Source organism: Ricinus communis, chromosome 5 (genome assembly GCF_019578655.1).
Source record: "Ricinus communis isolate WT05 ecotype wild-type chromosome 5, ASM1957865v1, whole genome shotgun sequence".
Classification (NCBI taxonomy): domain Eukaryota; kingdom Viridiplantae; phylum Streptophyta; class Magnoliopsida; order Malpighiales; family Euphorbiaceae; genus Ricinus; species Ricinus communis.
The window spans coordinates 25,726,061-25,744,842 of NC_063260.1; the positions used below are offsets into that span (position 1 = coordinate 25,726,061).

An 18,782-nucleotide genomic window follows, 5' to 3' on the forward strand; every position below is an offset into this window, starting at 1 on the left:
GTATTATGTATAGTCTATGATCCACTCAATATCCAATGGAAAATAAGATTTATTTTAGTGTCTCAACTAAATAAGTGCACAAGTGGGAAAATTTCAAGCTAAGTATCTCATACAAATCATTAAAAGTCTTGAAATAAAGACATTTATTTCTTTCCCTAATAAATAGGTGAAAAATTGTGAATTTATTATTTTAACATTTTGGTTCTTACTATTTTAATATTTAAACTATATTTTCATTCAATTGGTTAATTATGTGAAAGAAGATGTCTTTTGCTGATTTCAAATAGTAAATTAATTGTTTGAAAAAAATAATGATTTAATTTAAAGATCCTACTTGTATATAATTATATATTCTTTTCTACTCATTTTTCATCTCTAAACTTAAAAGGGAAAAACTCAATTTTTTTTTTAATTCAACCAAATGAAATAAAAATTAAAGAAATGTTATAAACACTATTTTCTTTTCTTTCATCTCTAAAAAGATAATAAATCTATTATCTTTATCTCTTCGTTACCATCGAATAATAAAAATTTAAATTTAATAGAAAATACTGTAGTTAATTTTATATATATATATATAAATTTCTGTAACTTAAAATATTTTTGACACGTGTACTTAATTTTTGACACATAACTTTTATTTTGACATGTTTACTATTTTTGACACATAGGATTTAAAGTTATGTGTAATTTTATAGTTTTTTTTATTAATTTATTAATTACAAAGAGAAAACATATTTATTTCTTTTTATATGGACAATAGTTTCTAGAAAAAAGTAAATATTAAGTAATATAAACACCAAATTTGCAAATTTTCCTAAAAAGGTATGCAATTCGAGCAATGGAGTTGACTAATAATGAGTGATAAACAAATACAATGGATGATCTGCTTTATAAGCTTGTCGAGGACCAATTTTCAACTTTATAAACCACTTAAATCATTGAAGAGAAGGAATAATCGACACAATTCTTTCCTTTTTCAACATCTGCAGGTACACCAAATGTGTTTGGCCGACGCGCGAAATCTCATCAATAAAAGGTCCTTATTGCTGCAAGTGCATGAACAATGCAAAACACTACTAACACTATGTTAGGCAAAAAAAAGGAGAAAGGAGAGAAATGTATTTTATCAGATTGGGAAAAAAATGAGTCGAAAGAAAGGAAAAAAATGATATTTTATTATGTTAGGTTATATAATAAATAATTATTAAAAAAAATCTGTTAAATTTGTTTGGATGAATGAGAAAAAAAGAATTATAATTAAGAATAAAAACGTACATTTTTATTCTAATTTTTTTTTTCATGAATTGAGTTATTTTACACCCACATAATTATTTTTATCTCCTCAAGGATTCCTCCATCATTTAAAAAAAAATTAAATAGTCAAATATAATAATAATAATAATTAGTTTTTTTATTTATTTCTTCTCTTATTTTAAATTATCCTTAATTCATGCAAAGTGTAAATATTTTGCAAATATGAACAAAGTAGAAAAATAAGACTTACATTTAACATAAAAGGAAGAAAGAATCACAACTATACAAGGGGAGATGCATGAACCAATATATAGTTTCCCATATGACACATTTTCTTTGCCAAAATGGGTTACAATCAAAATTGGTAATCAGTACACTAAAAACATATGCCTTCACAGCAAATTTAACATAATACTTTACAAGGAAAAGAAAGAAAAAGATAATGTAGAAAAGGATAATTAATACCCTAGTGAAAAATATGAAAGAATTGATCAACCTTTTTCCTTCAGTTGCATAAAGAAATGGTTAGAAGTTGAGTTTTATTTGACTGTAATGGAGAATATAGTCGAATGTAATGAAATAGATTTCTTGATCTGTTTCATTTACATTCCAATATATGTATATTCCATTATAGTACGCCGAACATGCTCTAATTTCTGGCTCGAACGAGAGGCGATTGCGGTATAGGAGAACGAGGAGACATGATAAAATCATCATAAATTCGAGAGGAGAAGCTGAGTTTGAGGCTGCTTTGCCACAATAATTTCTTCATTGGCTTCATAGCTTCCTTGTTTTGAAGAACGAATGTTCTGATTCTTGATAAAGCAACTTCCATTGTCTTATCATCCATGTTAGCAAAGCAAACTCTAAACCAACCTGCCTCAGTGCAATGGAAAGAAGAACCAGGCGAAACATTGAGCTTAACATCGTTGATTATTACTCTCCACAGTGCCATCTCTCCTTCAACACTCTGATCTTTAAGTAGCCTACGCAAATCCATCCATAAAAACAGTCCTGCATTGCTTGTCTTCAAACATCTAATCCCTACTTGAGCAAGTCCTTTGGTGAAGACACTATATCTTGCAGCCAACCTTTTCTTGCTCTCCATGATGAACCTCTCTACAAACTCATCATCTGATAGCATCGATGCGATTAGATGTTGTGTCTGTGATGATACTAATCCAAAGCTTGACATTTTTCGAGCACATTTTACCACTGCATCATTGTAAGAGTAAACAATACCAACTCTAAATCCAGGAAATCCCAAATCCTTAGACAGACTATAAACAATGTGAATGAGATCAAGGTCGCATTCCTCTTCTTCTATTATCTCCGCAATGCTAACAAATTCGGGCTGGCTAAAAACTGTGGCTGCGTAGATTTCATCGCAGATTAAATGGATGTTCTTTTCATTGATGAAGCCTACAATACTTCTTAGTGTTTCCCTGTCCAAGATTGTACCTAAGGGATTTGATGGATTAGTTATGAGCAAACCCTTGACATTGATATTGTCGTATTGTGCCATTTCATAAGCATTTTCCAAAGCTTCTCTTGTAACTTTGAACTGGTTTGAGCTGTCACAGTCGACTGGGATCAGTTGAACTCCTGTTCTCCATCTCAGGTCTCTATCAAATCTGCAATAGAGACAGATAGTAGTTTTAGATAATTTTTAATGTAGGGAGATGAATATAATTAACTTAAAAAGGGACATACAGAAATATTTAAGGATAGTCTGATGCTCATTCTACTGGCAAAGAACTGGAAAGTGAAGTAACTATACATGTGGAATAGATAATAAACATAAGTGGTACATAATTCAGTAGTAGCCTTATGGCCATTAATTTTTGGTCTCATGAGTAATTATCAGCATTTCCAGCGACAGAAGATGTGGGAAGCTATGTTCCTTAAACGACAAAAAATATTCCACTGCAGAAGGAAGCAAGGTGGAACCTGAAACCACAACTTAACAAGATAGACCTCACGTTCCCTCAAGTAGAGGTTCTATTATCTCTGGTCAAGTTGTGTCAAGTCTTCCTTTAAAAGAAACTGAGTGCTTTCATGACTATTTCAGAAAATCTTTGTTTTTATTCATGCACCCACCAATAATACAGCCTGGTCCTGGTAGGTGCATATAAATTAAGATAGGACATTTTAGCTTTTAGAACTTGGGATGTTGACATTTGTTTAAAATTATTTGACATAGCCTGTGTTGTTGAGTTTAATTTCAACACTAAAAATCTCTCTCTCCTACTATATGTATTAATGGTGAAAGCAAAAATCATGGACTTATGGGACAGGATAGCTACATAAGTGGGAAAAAAAATAATGCACAAGATGTCAAGTATATGCACAGCACCATTTAATTATACAACTAATTAATCCACCTCACTTAACTATTCTAATTAATTTTAGTTGTTAATTCTAAGGATTCATCCCAATATTTAATCCGCTGGTGACTAGAATACGAGAAGGATAGATTGGCGTAAATAAAAATAGTCAACCTGTGATGTAATTAACCATTTCAATTAGCATAACGATAACAGTGAATTAACCATATAAGTTATGCAAGATGAAGAATTACCCCGGATAATAAGGGGTAGGTACCAAAAATGCATCGCCGGGATCGGCCAAACAGAAGGCTATCATCTCATGAGCTCCGGTAGCTCCTCCGCTCATAACGATGCGGTCAGGGTCAAATGTTACTCTATCTCCCCTAACTTTTGCCATAAAGTTTGCAACAGCCTGTCGGTCAATAGCCATGAAAGTCATAATCTTGGTCATATGTGGAAAACTTGAACTGAACTTAAGTTGATTAGAAAAGGTCACAAGAATTAATTGTAAGTGCTGTTGCTTTTACTTACATTTCTAAATTCTGGCAAACCATGATAATCTTGAAAAATAGCAACATTCTTGAACTCATCCGCTCCTTCAGGAGTGCAAATAGAAGCTTTTGGGTTGTTCTTGAGCCATTCTTGGACAACATCAAAAGAAAGCTAGAAACCAAACAAGAAGAAAATTAATCTATGTCCTTCCCTGAGTATAGTATAAACTTGAAAAAGAGCAGCAAAAAGAACTTGCTAGTTATTTACCTGATTCTCTGCAAGACCCATCTGAATAACACCATTTGGATTGTCTATGGGATGAAATGGATCACTGTCATATGCTTTCCATCCATCAAAATATGGTGAATTCTCGCCATGTCCATCACCTATTGCTATCTTTGATAACAATTGATTATTCAACTTGAACACCATTTTGTTCTTGTAGCTGAAGAAAGGAAAAGGTTCACGAACTTGTGCAAAGCGAGACTGTATAGTGTCTGTTCTTAAGGCAGGAGAGTTTTAATATTTGCTTGAGCTGTGAATGGCTTTAATTAAAGTTGTTGAAGGAATTGGTAACCAAAGTGTTTATGCGTAATAAGGCTGACAGACAGTTGTAGTAGATTCATTAATGGTTTATATGATGTATATATAGAGGGGTTAATATATGGCTCCTATAAAAATAAAAAATTAAAAAAAAACATGGGTACCGGTCCGAGGTGGCTATGATGTTTCCTGAGAAACTAAGCCCAGAATAGTGAAGGTTCCGTGAAGAATCAACTGGTATTCTTTTGACAAATTGGTGAGATTTGGTAGGCGTAATTCTTCATTCTTTATCAATTATCAACCTTGAATAGCAACTACGACGACCCCTTTCTTTCTTTTTTCCTCTTTTACTGGTTCTCTACAATAGTAAAACTTCTTTCTAGTTAAATTCTTTTTTACAGTGCTCTCCAAGTGCAATATGTTAAGTTCGTCCACACAGCTTAATTATGACCAAGATTTTTAAACAAAGTATTTGTTATATTTATGATTCAAATCTTAACATCAAAATCTTGCATTAGGAATCAGATTCCGATCTTCTTTTTCTTTGTTTTTTTCTGGGGATACCCTAGTTGCTTAATAATGTAGGACCATTACGCGTAGACAGTGTTGTTACATTTATGTTTTGTTTATCCAATATGATCTTCTCATCTGACCTAACATTTGTGTTGCTGCTGCTACTAGTATTCGGTACTCTTATTGATAAAAAAAAAATGAAGGGGAAAAAGGAATGTCAATGTAGTTCAATATAGTTTCTCACTTTGGTCCCATTCATATATGGACATAATTGGGAGCTTGCACTGAATGTTTAGTACCCCCTGTAGAGAGGAAACCTAATGAACTACTTAGTATTTGGTATTTTAGCATTACATAATACACTTCTTACTGCCATATTTATCCAAAAATCCCATATAAATGGAGAGGGGATATTTGCCAAAAGTAGTGATTATTTATGGATTTTTGCCATTAAGTGGAAGAGTTCTTATTGATTACATTCTCTATTGCCCCTCCTTTTTTTAATGTTGGAGACAGTCAAGTGAATTGAACCTCATGAATTTTCTGTATAACGTGCTTCGTTCTTTTTTAAGGGTTAAAGCTATTTAGGTAGGTATACTACAAAGTCAGAAATTTAACACTGACCACGAATCATAGTTTTCCAGATTATATCTTAAATGACTTCTCTATTTTTGGCCAATTTTTCTTTTCTTTTCTTTTTAGGACACTAAATTGCAACTAAAAGATTTAGTGGGTATCAGAACTTTTAAATTTCCTTTGAGGAAAAAAAAAAAAAAAAAACTAAAAGTAATTATTAATTTTTAATGGAAGTAATTTTTTAGCCGACTGAATTTTCATGATCTGGATTCTGGATATACAATTGGCAACCATGACATGAGGTGGGTTGTCACTTTCCACCATTAACACCCAATTCATTAAGGAAGAAAAGCTAGCTCATGTTACATTTAACCTAAAAAGGAGTTGGATTCGATATAATCGATTCCATCTCATAAAAATAATAAAAAAATAATGTGAAATATTTTATATGCATTTCGGCAACCACATACTTCATCATTGGGTCAAATTCTAATCCTATTCTTGTTCAGACATCATAGTCAACTGGAGATCAGTCAATTTTTTGTATATACAAAAAAGAAAACAAGAAAATTGTTATGGAATCAGAGGTTTAAAGTTTGACTTTTCCCCCATATCACATCGAAATTTGAATTTTCCTATCAAGTAAATTTTTATTTAACCTTAATTAACTATGTTAAATTCTCTATGTGCAACAGTTAAAAAATACTATTGAAAACTTTCTCATATGTATACACATAAGCTAAATTTTAGAAAAATGAAGACAAAACACTTTTTTTTTTATGATTTTGAATATAATCTATTTTGTTGATATTTATTAATTTTACTGATATAAACAAATAGTCTTTGGCTCATATATAAATTAATATTATTTTATTAAGATAGTAATTATATACTTTTCAAGTATTACGAATTCTATTAAATTAAATTTCTTTGCTACGATCTCTTTTAAACTACCATTGTTTCTTAAAAATACAAAAAAATATTTTATGAACTTTTAAGAATTCTATTAAGTTAAAATTTCTTTCTATTAATCTATTTTAAATTATAAATTATTTCCTATATGAATCCTTAACTATAAAAGTTGAAATATAATAAAAATCTACAAAAATCTTAAAGACGAAAAAGAATTTAAATTGAAAAAACATTTAAAAAATAATAGCAAAGGCTAATATACAAGTGAAAATAATTATACTATAGGCTACTAGTATCTCAATTAAAGACTTCAAAAATAATGAAAATCTACGCTCATTTTTTAATTCTAAGATTCAGATAAATAAACAATTACCTAATAATTAAACCAATAATGGAGCTGAAATGAAATTTAAGGACAGCCAAACTCAAAACCAAAGGATTCGAACAAGAAATGTTTCTTAAGATTAAAAAGGAAAAACTAAAATCTTAAAAAGTTGAACTAATTACCTAACTAAAATAATTAACTATAAAAGATAAATTAGCAAGTAGCATTTGTAGTTTCCTTTACATATCAGTCGACATCTAGAAAGGTCCAACAATTTATATTGGACCCATTTTATAAATGGTAATAAGAGCTGTACCCAGTTTTGCAGAAGTGGTCCTCTCTCTCTGCCTCTTTAACATACACAATTATTTGACTTGAGGCATAGTCTCTCTTTCTCTCTTAGAAAGTTTGCTTTCTTCTTCCTCTTTCTATTCTTTTCTTATTTTCTGACCCATTCACATCCTTTAATTATATTAACATCACTTAATCAGTTAAAGTTAAGTATTTATGTTGAATTAAGTTAACTGATTGGCCATTTAGTTTACCTCCAATCTGATAATGAGCTTTCTCTTTTCATGATTATTAATTTTATAATATTTTGACAGTAACTGTTTTTTTTTTTAATTTCTTTTTTTGAACAACTATTTTAGATTATTGCACATGCAGTATTTATAGACAAAAGTACTTCTTATTAATTTCTTTTTTTACCTAATGTGGTGAATCAACGCATGCTCTTCACCTACTTCGGTTTGAAATTAACAACACACATTAATATTTGGTGTGTAGAGTCGCATATTACTATTCAACAAAAGGTTTAGTAACCAAGTTGAGCCTAATTTTACCGATGGGTTCTCTATTCTATCTAATTATCGTTACCTTCCATCTTCACATTCATCCTATTCAATATATTTATATACATATATATTTAAGCAATTTTTAGCTCAATTTCATATTACCAGTACTGGTGCATATTCAGAATAGGGTATTTCAAATTATAATTGGATATTTAAGTTCAAGTTACATTTAAATAGAACGTTCGAATTTTATATTATTAAAAAATAAAATTTATAAACAATTTATAAATGGATAATTTTCTTTCAGATTACTGTTTATACTTCTTTTCGACAATAATTAAACTCAAGTTCAATTTTATCTATAAAAGTTTCGATCGACTGTAATAATTTTTGATAATATTTTTATAATTTTTTCATGTATATTAATTTAACAGTGAACGGAAATTGTTTTTAAGATATTTGGTTTTGGGGTCTACTTTTAATCAATTAAATATTATGCAATTAATTTTTATTAGACCAAAACATAATGGAATATTTAAAAATGTAATAACATTTTGGTGGATTTTGAAGTTGATAAACATGACAAGCAATGTATTGTCAACAAAGTGGGTACCAAAAATAAAGGTTTATATGTGTAAGTAAGATGGGGATGGTCCTTATATATTATGTGGGCTGCAGACTGTTTGAAAGCCTTCAGAGCGACCAATTTAGACTGCCTGTTTGTTCATATTCCACTATGGGTTGAGTCTTGTTCTTTGTCAAAACTCATTTGTCCTGCACGTAATAAGTTGAAGTTTCTACACTTTTCTTGTTATAAACCTCAATGTTAATCAATATTATTTCAATAATTTCACAGTAGATTCCTATGCGAATTTGACACCTTAAAGATAGATGACTTATTTGATGGCTTCAATTTGATGATTTTTCTTTCCTTCCTGGCAATGAAAGTTTGAATATCAACCATTTAAGTCCTCTTGCAATTCTTGAACTTTGGTCTTTGAATAGAATTTGGCTTCTATTTTTATAAACAAACTAGTTATTTTAGTCTCTATGCTACCATTACTGATTAAATGAAAAAATGTAAGATTCTATGGGATTAAGCTGTTATGCAATATAAAAATTCATGGACTAACATTTAAAGTTTAGTATTTTAAAAATGTGCTGTCTGAATATTCAAAATGTGAATGATATTAGTATAGTAAAAATGTATTAAGTTGATGATGGAGGACCGAAATGTAAAAGTTATTGATAAGTATTAAAGGCTAATTTAGAAACATTAAGTCTGGATTAGAAGATACTGTTGATCTCGAGGATTTTGATTTCTCTTTATTATATGTTTACTAAATATGGGTGATGTTAATTTATCATTTCAAAAATATCAAACTTAATTAGTTGTTGGTAAGAGACAGAACCATCAAAACACCAAATTCCACATAAGATTCTGGTCAGACAAACAATAATTTAAAGTAACAAATGAATTCCATCACAAATATAATGTGCAATTTGAACAAGGTATGAATGAATTTTCATAAACTATGTGCTATTTAAAATGTCCAAAAGGGTGTGTTCTTCAAACATCTAAATATATATATATATATATTCTCAATTAGATGTGTGATTCGGCATTTTCAATGTATAATTCATGACTAATAATTCATTTCACAAATTGAGATAGATTTTCATTAAAATTGTCAAATTAGGTTAAATTCTGTCAAAAAGAATTAAATGTTTTTATTGTCAAAATTACACAGTCAAATATTTACCTTATTTTTTATGATTACATAAACTTGAGATTTTTTTTTTGAGAAAACAGTTGAATAATTTTAAATAATTATTATCTCTGTCTAAAACACAATTAATTATATTTTTAGGAGTATATTTGAAGCACCACTAAATCACACGTGTTTCTTTTGCCTGGAATGCAATTAAGTCATGATCCGCATAAGTTAACAGTGCTTCACATGATCTGCATGCCCATTTCACTTTTTGTTTCTCCACATTATAATTATTTATTTCATTTTTTTTTATTGTCTTTTTTTATTCCAAAAATTTTGTTTTGCACTGTATTTGGTTCATTTTTACGTAGAATTCATTTTATTTGAAAAATAATTTTCAATAAAATTTATTTATGAATAAATTTTGATATTTAATGTATTATATAATAAATGTAAAATTTATTTCAAATAAAACAAATTTTGTGTTTGACTTAAATAGGAACTTCAATTCAATATCTTAAACATATAAAATGTTGTAATTTAGATTTCTTTTAAAAAAAAAACTCAAAATAAGAGAGAGGAAAAAAGGAAAGAGAAAGAAAAATGAGAATATATATTTGAAATAATATTGATCTTTCTATGAGAAGAAATCACAAATATTGATTTGATACTAAATTTAAGATCTAAAAATGAATGTCACAAGAACTTCTGAATTCGTCTGTACTATCATTCCTCTCCATTCTTCAGTTTTCGTGAGTTCCATTCTGTGTTTATTCCCAGTCTTGGCCATAAGAGGCTCAGGTCATATATAATTGCAGTAAAATGGTGTACGAATACAGACATTGTAATTCTTTTAGATATTAAAGAAAGTTATTGAGCTGGTAGCCTAATAATCCAGTGTCTGCCCTGGAAGTCTAGGGTTCAAATCCAGTAACTTCAGTCCTCTTTAGATATTCCCACAATTCCAAGAAAAGAAAGATGATAGAAACTGAGTATACGGCCCACTTGTTATTTGTTCTAGAGGGAAACAGAGTCATAAGAACCAACACGTTCATCTGTAATAGTAACAACAATGCTAATGTAGTACAATGTTTATATTATGAAAATTCAAGTATTTAGGGATCTTTACTTCTTCATAAGGAGAACCACGGTGTGGGCGGCAATACTTCTATTTTCACCTAAGCTGTCAACCTTCTCGTGAGTTTTTGCTTTCAAATTTATAACAGAAGGATCTGCTCCGAGCAGCTCACACAAATTAGATCTGATAGCCTCCTTGTGTGGGCTAAGTTTTGGTCTTTGGAGGATCAGGGTGGCATCCAAGTTTCCAATATCGTAGCCTGCTTCATGCATGAGTCTTACCTGAAATGGAGCATATTAGGAAGAGCTCAATGAGTTGCATAAAGCTTCAACTGAATTGCTCGAGAAGATTGCTTTATTATTTCCCAGGTTTCAGCAAACATATTTTGAAGCAACATTCAGCATGCACATTTTGAAGATGTATGGAATGAGCATCTGAAATATGATGAAAATTTCAACAGGTATGCGTACATTCTAGACATGTATGTGTGAAGAAAGAGAAGGAAATTAGAGAGATGGTGGAAGATATTTTACAACATATAGCATGTATACCACACTGTGACCAAGACATGCATACAAGAATAACAACACTACTAACTTGTAATCAAACCACTAACTCGTAATCTAACATCTAGATGTAGGCGCAAATAAAAAACTGCCTTATCCTGTGAATAAATGGGTGCAATATTGTTTTTAGTTAACATCTTAGAATGGCATGTCCAGAAGAAATAAATTTAATAAGTTTCACTGCCGAAGGTTTGCTCCAAAACCTTTCAATTTTATGTCAAACGGTTTCTATTGAGTTGCCATTTCAGCAAAATATCACAGAAGCATTCCTTTTGGATGCTTTGACCTGTTTCATGATATTTGGAATAATTGGTACAACATAAAGCAACTTTTTGTGTTTAAAGCTAGAACACCCAACATGGTCTTCTCCCTTCGGTGACGAATAACTTAACAAGTCTACCTAATATATTGTGCTATGGTATACTTTTTGCTCCAAAAACACAAAGCACAGTGGCTACTCTATAGAGATAGGCAAGAGTAAAAGCACATAAGACATACATTTAGCAAGATAATATACAGGATAGCCCAAATTGAGTTGCTCTACAAACACAAAGTGGGAACATTATAGAGATTGGGCAATCACACAAGAAATATAGACATCCATAACTGTTAAGAGTAGTACTACACCACACACATGATTTTGAATGAAATAATACATGAATGAGATGGACGAGAGAAAAAATAGATTTTGACTGAACACTTTTTGCATGGTTATCAAAACAAGTTCAAGAAAATCAATGAAAACCATTCGTGTCTTTTATTGTGAAATACTTCTGTAAAAATAGATTTTCCGATTGTTTAAGTTCAGTGGTGATCATAGCAATTTTTCTTATCAGACTCCAAATCCATCTTTCAATTCCAAGTATTTGGACTATTTACCAAACAATGGAACCCATAAATTTTCAGGGATTTCGAAGTCGCTGAATTTTTCTAAGTTAACCCTCAAATTTGGAGAAAGCCCAGTGCTTTTTTAATCAAAATACCCTGATCCCAAACATTTAAAGAGCAACTTCTGTTTAACCAGCCACAACATTCTGCCACTAGCTAATAGTGCATCTTATGCTTCAGGTAGTATTTCTCTGAAAATAAAGGGATTGCGTGTAAATTACAGAGACATACAAACTATAAAAGGACAATAGAAATACATTATATGAATAATATAGAGGATGAACCTAGTTCCATTAAGGGGGGAAACAAATTTTTGGCATCTCTGGATTCAACAGGCCACTACACAAGAGAATTTGTGTACCTATATTGCATGCTGTGGAAAGAGCCTATCCCTGATATGTAAAAGTCAAAACTCGAAGAAGTAATATTAAGATTTACTTAGTTAAAACTTCTCTACTGTTTTCGCCCATGTTCAATAAACAGAAACATGCTAGAATCTAAGCAAAGCTCTAGCAAAAGCAGATTATCGACATCCACAATATCTAAATAAAAGATGATGAGCTACGAGCGACTTTTTGACAAGCACTTTTGAACCATCTGTTATTTTTGGAACGCCAGATAAATTACTCAAACACGTACTACTTACTACTCCTGAACTCATTCAGACTAGACAGGTTTTATCACCATCAACTAGGAACCACCATTATTTTAAGTATTTGTCTTTAATAAAGCATGATATGGCTTAATTCATTGTAGCATATAACTCTCTATCTAGAATACCAGGGAGAGTACTTATTTTTGTGATAGTAAACGATCTGGTTATCTTAATTAAATTATCTAGACTATCAAATTAGATCTCAACAGTAATTCCCTACTATCAAACAAGATATAGATTGACATACACATAAGCAAATAAAGAACAAAGAGAAAGTTTAGAAAGACTCACAGCTTCTTTAATAAAAACAGATGACGGTGCTCCCTTCCACTTAGGATCAGAATCGGGGAATATCTGCCCAATATCTGGCAGCCCAAGTGCACCTAATATTGCATCCACAACACAGTGCAATAACACATCCCCTGCAAAACAAAACAAAATAACGCGTCAATCAAAAACAAAATTTTAACAAATTGACTCCTAATTGGTCTCTGCAGAAACTTATACAAAGAAATAACCAAAACCCAGATTTGAATTTACACTACAAATTGGGTATTTATTCAAATCAATTATGAAATCAAAACAAAAAGAACAAAGAAAAGAAGTTACCATCAGAATGAGCTTCACAGCCTCTTTCATGAGGGATATTAATTCCACCAATAATCAAAGGGTAGCCGGGCTCTAACCTATGGAGATCAAACCCATGACCCACTCTAAAAGGCAAAGACTTTGGTCCTTTACTAGAAGTTGTGGGTCCATCTACTTGAACAGCAGTGTTTCCAGCAACAGCTGATATGGAAAGTCTGGTACTTGTTCTTAGAGAAAGCGGAAAGGTAGTACCTTTAGCATTTCTAGGCTTCAAAGGAAGAGAAAGAACCTTGTTATTATTGTTATTGGTGATTTTACTGGTAGTGATTGGTGAATAAGAGGTGCACAGGTGAGTGGCCATGGCTTTTCTGTTTTTGCTGCAGAGAGAAAGCTGTGTTTTTCTTTTTTTTTGTGTGTATTGTGTTTAGTTTCTTCGTCTCTGTTTATTTATGCTTATTGCGCAAAAATCTGGTTCATAAGTTGGGTTGATGAATGTTGATGGCTTTTTTGTATTCTTTCTGATCTTTTTACATGTTTCTTCAATAGTTCTATTTTTCTATATTTTTGGTAATGTACAACATGGCCAAACATAGAGTACTAGTTTATGTTGCAGAGATATGGGCATTCTCAATTCGATAAAACTAGAAGAAAAATAGAAAATGATCAAACGGGGACAGCTAGTCTGTTGGATAAACTAAAGATTTGGCTGCTAAACCTGCCATCCATAGTCAACAATATACAGTGCGCAGAAACATTAGTTTATTTGGAGGCTGCACTATTTAGTAGCCCATGTAATATTTTTTTAGCAACTAAAGACTAAAATCTAATAAGTATTATATTTAATGAAAGAAAATTATTAAATGCATTCTGCGGTGGAATTCAAAGCAGATTGTGCTCTTGATCCTTGTCAACAAAAGGCAGCTATGCTTAAAAATTTCGTAACTCATGTGCTTTCTTTTTCCTCTTCTTTTCTAATGGTTTCCCCTAAGTTTCATTCTCAAACATTTAAGGCTTAAGACACTTCAGCAGTTCAATGAATCAAATTAATTATTTTAAACCAGTTGATATAAAAATAACGCTTAAATAGTTAGGCTATTATTTCATAATATGTATCAATTAATTTGTTTGAATATTTAATATTTCTTCAATAGAAAATTATACTTAATTTAGTTTAAGTGCAAAATTATTTTGATAAATTGAATTCCTATTTTCCAGGGAAAAATCGTTACGGCACAAATATTTATCCCGTCATTCCTAGTATATTCTCTTGGTGGCCTCAACCAATTATTCTTGGAAAATGCTTGATACCGATACCTCTTTGTTTGTACCCTGTTTCTTATCTTTATAGCAATCAAGCTCGGCAGCAATCAGGTTTCGTAACACTAGTCAAAAATAACCTTTGAGTTTCATAAATTTTATTGTCCACTTTGCTTACCAAATGTTTCTTTGTTGACTTAAAACAGCTCAGGTAGCATCCACATTTTCTGACCAATATCAGAAATCGCTCTATTTACGTGACTTGGCCAATCCAGCAACACAGGCTTCCTCTTGACCGGGGAGCAGTTCATGAAGCCTGAAATGCCTGGCAACATGTTCATGAAAAATAAAGCTGAAACTAGCTTTAAACAAGCATTTGCCGTACAAAAAAAGAGGCATAGCAACTGCCATGTTTTCCACCCATATCGAACAAAATGGAACAGGTAAAGCATAACCAATCATCTCACTCTTTTTGATGTAAGATTTGTGCACACAAATCTACATGTACCGATCCTAAGTTCAGAGCAGCAACAGGCAAGGAAGTCCTTTTCACTGGACGAAATGACAAATTTGGCATCACATGACAGGACTTGTATTTACATTGACAACCAGCATGATTGACATCCAACAGTAACAAAATTTAGCATGAGGTAGAAGCCCTAGGCTGCTTGCATCCATGCTCCGGTATTAGATTTTCAGAGGCAGCTCTTTTTGTTCTCAACTGCATAGAGAAAAAATACCAATATGAAGCTAGAAGTATGTGTAGCAATCAGATAAAGCAAATGCTATATCTGAATTATGTGACATTGTGTATCATTAACCAACCTTCTCTTCAGCTCGCTCATAGAAGTTTCTCAGAAGGATATTTTTGGCTTCAGTAGTTATCACTGCCAATTTTCAAACAAATGAATCACAAAATTTTCTTTTGATCATTCAATACCATAAACTGTATTATAATATCAGAAAAACAGAAGCTAGGAAAGTTCAGCTGATTAAACTTGCTTAAAATTTAAAATCTAGACACCAACCCTGTAGTACAAGCTTTTCAAAATGTCCCTAAAATATCAACAGTGAAAAACACTAATTAAGACCCATAAACATTTTATGCAATTTCTGGCTGAAATCGGGGATGGCAAGCAACTTATGGAGGCAAAAGGCAAGCAGTATCAGATGTATGTGAATCCAACATTGATCTCAAAGTCCATCCCTCTAGCATCAAATATATGTGAATCCAACATTGATCTCAAAGTCCATCCCCCTAGCACTAAATATATGTGAATCCAAGGGCTCTATCCAGCAATGAATATGTGTGAACCCAACATTGATTTCAAAATTATCCACCCCCTAGCATAAAACTGAATGCATGTCACTCATATTTAAATGTTAGACAATAGCCCTTACCAATTCATGGATATAGAATAATCACAAAGTGACATTGGGTCATCGGAATAATTTCCTGATCCCAAGTCCCACTCTCACATCAATTTAATTTAGGAAAAGCATTCCATATGTAGTTAGTTAACACTTAACAGCATTTTTTCTTTACTCTTTCAAACTTGAATAGCTTGGATCATTTTTCAGCAGTACCTAGGTCTTGAGGTCTTGAGGAGTTAGACTAGACTCTAGAGGAGCTCAACATCATGTCCTCACGCATGGTTGTCAGACTCAATCTCTCTACTCTGATCATGCAAATATATTCTTGTTTATCCTAGATTTTTGCATTTTAGTACACTTTCTTAGTCCAAGGAGGTTTTTCTTTCCCATTCTTTATTCTGTTGTACTAGAGCATTTTGTTTTGAACAACTTAACTCTTATCCAAGAAAATAATAGGAAGAGCAGAAGCATCTCCGAATAGCATGAGTAAGCTTAAGAAAGAAGTTAACAGGTAGATGAAATTGCAAAGGCTGGCATTTAGCAGAGACAAGCATACGTCACACACAACACCAGAAACAAAACACATTTACACACTCATGTATGATTAAATCACAGGATAACAACTAGTTCCAGCATTCAAAGAATCACACACCAACTAATTCTTACCTTGATCGGGTGGTGGAAGAGTCCGGCTATGAGTTGGATGATAAGTAGCAGGAGTCATTTTCTACAGAAAGGCATGAAAAAAAATTACGATTCCAGATAAGGATGGAGATGCATATGAATTGCAGAACAAGAACTACAACTGATAATTTGACAAGAAGCACTTTTGCACTCAATATTAATGAACAGATAAACATTTTGAATTGGGAAACTAGGTAAAATATTTTTAGTCTCACAGTATAATGTTCATCACAGAAGACATATATCCTAACCATAATAAATCTAAAGCAAGAGGTGGAACTTTAACCGAGCCTAATAGCACATCAATCTCTTCTTGGAGCTTGGTAGTACATTGCAGAACAGAGCTAAACAAGGTCAACTAGAGAAGAAATATTTCATACACAAGAGGATATATCGAGTCTTAAAGGTGACATTCAATTTAGAGACTTCTTAACTGATAGGCAACATCAATTCTAATCGTCACCATCAATGCCAGCTATGTAACCCTTGAGACATAGAACAGTAATACAATTTATCCAGTGCAAAAATAGAAGTAGAAGCATGTCTATGAATTCTGCTTCGAAAAGAAACTTTCAGTTTTGTGCATGTATGCTATTATGGCAGCATTGTGCATTATGATATTCATGTTGGACATTTGATATTCTGGCATCACTATTTATTTTTCAACTCAGTGAGCAAACTGCCAAATGCATTCTAGTTTGTTTCCCAAAAACACATATTCTAAACGACTATTGGTTTAAATATTTACAGTAGAGCTAATGATTTGTAGGCTGGTTAAAGTTTGTTTCTTAAGCAAACTTATTTCCATATGAAAACACATCAATTGGGTGAAATAAATTAGGAGCAACCAATAGAAACAACTGGACGGCAGAAGAAATAATAGGATGGGGGAAGCAAAGAAATAGTGGCAGATATTTTTCTATGTCATCTCATTTACATCCTCACTTTTTATGCTAAATGAAAGAACTGTCACAAACTAATCCATTTGGCTAATTATTAATTGGCAGTTCAAGCCTACTGAGACGGCATACATAATGCAGCCTAATTTTCTAGCTTTTCAAAAGCAACATACTCATAAAGAAAGGCAAGTCAATCCTCAACATTGGATGTATGTACTATTACGGCCTGATTTCTGCTACATTTCATTTTCATCAATATGAATTGCCATTACATACACTTGGAACTTTCCGACTATAACTCAATTAAGCTATTCCCTGACCCCAATTCTGTGGGGTTAGCAAAGTGATCATTTCCCAGCAGTTAGGAACTAGTTAAAGGACATATCACCTTAGCACTATGACCATTGACATAATACCATATCATCAACTAGTAACTACGTCTCATAATGCAGATAATATAGGGATAATAAATCTTAAACAGCCAAAACTATTATGGTTTTAATCTATAGCATGAATCTACAAATATTTGGGAAACATACAAATTTTACTAAACATTTGCATAAGCTGAACCAACAATAAACAGAAGGCCAAAGAATTTGCTAATCAAAACGCATCAACATGCATACATTAGAGAGTAAACCCAGAAACAAAATCAAAAAAAAGAAAAAACGAAAAAAGGATGCAATCTTTTTACCACTATTGAGCTCAAGCAAACCCCATATAGTAGGATCATTAAACAAAAATGAAAACTTTACAATATAATAACAATTAAAAAAGATAGATAACAAATTGGGTTGGATTAAAAAGGAAAAAAAAAGAAAAAAAAAAGAGGCATAAGGATAATATACTTACAGAAGGATTAGAAGGATCAGTCGGTCTAAGTTGGGTAAAGTTGTGAGGGTCAAAAGACGGCCAGTCACCCAGCAGAGAGCTCATTGACTGCGAGATTTTGATTCTGAAAGAGAGAGATTCGGAATTAGGAGAGAGAGCGAGAAAAATGGAACCTGTAATGGTTAATGCCCGACCCCGATTGTAGAACCAGTCTTGACAAGGTTTGCATGATAATATTCGGTTTATAAACTACCTTGTTTATCCAAATTGGCACTTAATCAAAGTTGGGAGATTTTACGGCTATTCCATATTTAGTAAAAAATAAATTTGTATACTTGATAATCAGCAATTCTATTATCTCTTTTTTTTTTTTTATATATATAATTGAAATTCGGGATTAACCCAAAAGAATTCTATTATCTCATTAATAACATAAAAGAATTATATTGCTAATACTAAAAACAAAATAGATAAAGTAGGCATCTTATGGAAATGGTGTATATCT

At 31.8% G+C, this 18,782-nt stretch overlaps 3 protein-coding genes across 3 annotated transcripts; all 3 read right to left on the reverse strand.

The window, feature by feature from the left end:
- Nucleotides 1-1,489: 1,489 nt before the first annotated feature.
- Nucleotides 1,490-4,887, reverse strand: LOC8287433 (1-aminocyclopropane-1-carboxylate synthase). The gene is made up of 4 exons (XM_002509812.4): nt 4,347-4,887; nt 4,119-4,250; nt 3,839-3,999; nt 1,490-2,891 (listed from the first exon to the last, which is right to left on the reverse strand). The coding sequence occupies exons 1-4, from the start codon at nt 4,509-4,511 to the stop codon at nt 1,907-1,909; spliced, it is 1,443 nt and encodes a 480-aa protein (XP_002509858.1). The 5' UTR covers nt 4,512-4,887; the 3' UTR covers nt 1,490-1,906.
- Nucleotides 4,888-10,436: 5,549 nt separating this feature from the next.
- LOC8287434 (2-C-methyl-D-erythritol 2,4-cyclodiphosphate synthase, chloroplastic) lies at nt 10,437-13,737 on the reverse strand. The gene is made up of 3 exons (XM_048374296.1): nt 13,254-13,737; nt 12,936-13,066; nt 10,437-10,816 (listed from the first exon to the last, which is right to left on the reverse strand). Exons 1-3 carry the CDS (start codon nt 13,591-13,593, stop codon nt 10,583-10,585), a joined length of 705 nt encoding a protein of 234 aa, XP_048230253.1. The 5' UTR covers nt 13,594-13,737; the 3' UTR covers nt 10,437-10,582.
- A 1,092-nt stretch (nt 13,738-14,829) lies between these two features.
- On the reverse strand, nt 14,830-18,567 carry LOC8287436 (DET1- and DDB1-associated protein 1). The gene is made up of 4 exons (XM_002509815.4): nt 18,299-18,567; nt 16,530-16,590; nt 15,315-15,376; nt 14,830-15,210 (listed from the first exon to the last, which is right to left on the reverse strand). Exons 1-4 carry the CDS (start codon nt 18,380-18,382, stop codon nt 15,130-15,132), a joined length of 288 nt encoding a protein of 95 aa, XP_002509861.2. The 5' UTR covers nt 18,383-18,567; the 3' UTR covers nt 14,830-15,129.
- Nucleotides 18,568-18,782: the final 215 nt, after the last annotated feature.

Excerpts from the sequence above, each read along its gene's own strand:
- LOC8287434 (XM_048374296.1), bottom strand. The coding sequence starts at position 13,593 with ATGGCCACTCACCTGTGCACCTCTTATTCACCAATCACTACCAGTAAA. Across the intron at positions 13,067-13,253 it reads CTGTGAAGCTCATTCTGATG|GGGATGTGTTATTGCACTGT; the intron begins GTAACTTCTTTT and ends TTTGTTTTGCAG. Across the intron at positions 10,817-12,935 it reads CTGTTTTTATTAAAGAAGCT|GTAAGACTCATGCATGAAGC; the intron begins GTGAGTCTTTCT and ends GCTCCATTTCAG.
- LOC8287433 (XM_002509812.4), bottom strand. The coding sequence starts at position 4,511 with ATGGTGTTCAAGTTGAATAATCAATTGTTATCAAAGATAGCAATAGGT. Across the intron at positions 4,000-4,118 it reads GTTTGCCAGAATTTAGAAAT|GCTGTTGCAAACTTTATGGC; the intron begins GTAAGTAAAAGC and ends ATTGACCGACAG. Across the intron at positions 2,892-3,838 it reads CCTACCCCTTATTATCCGGG|ATTTGATAGAGACCTGAGAT; the intron begins GTAATTCTTCAT and ends TCTCTATTGCAG.
- LOC8287436 (XM_002509815.4), bottom strand. The coding sequence starts at position 18,382 with ATGAGCTCTCTGCTGGGTGACTGGCCGTCTTTTGACCCTCACAACTTT. Across the intron at positions 16,591-18,298 it reads CTGATCCTTCTAATCCTTCT|AAAATGACTCCTGCTACTTA; the intron begins GTAAGTATATTA and ends GCCTTTCTGTAG. Across the intron at positions 15,377-16,529 it reads TCTTCCACCACCCGATCAAG|TGATAACTACTGAAGCCAAA; the intron begins GTAAGAATTAGT and ends GAAAATTGGCAG.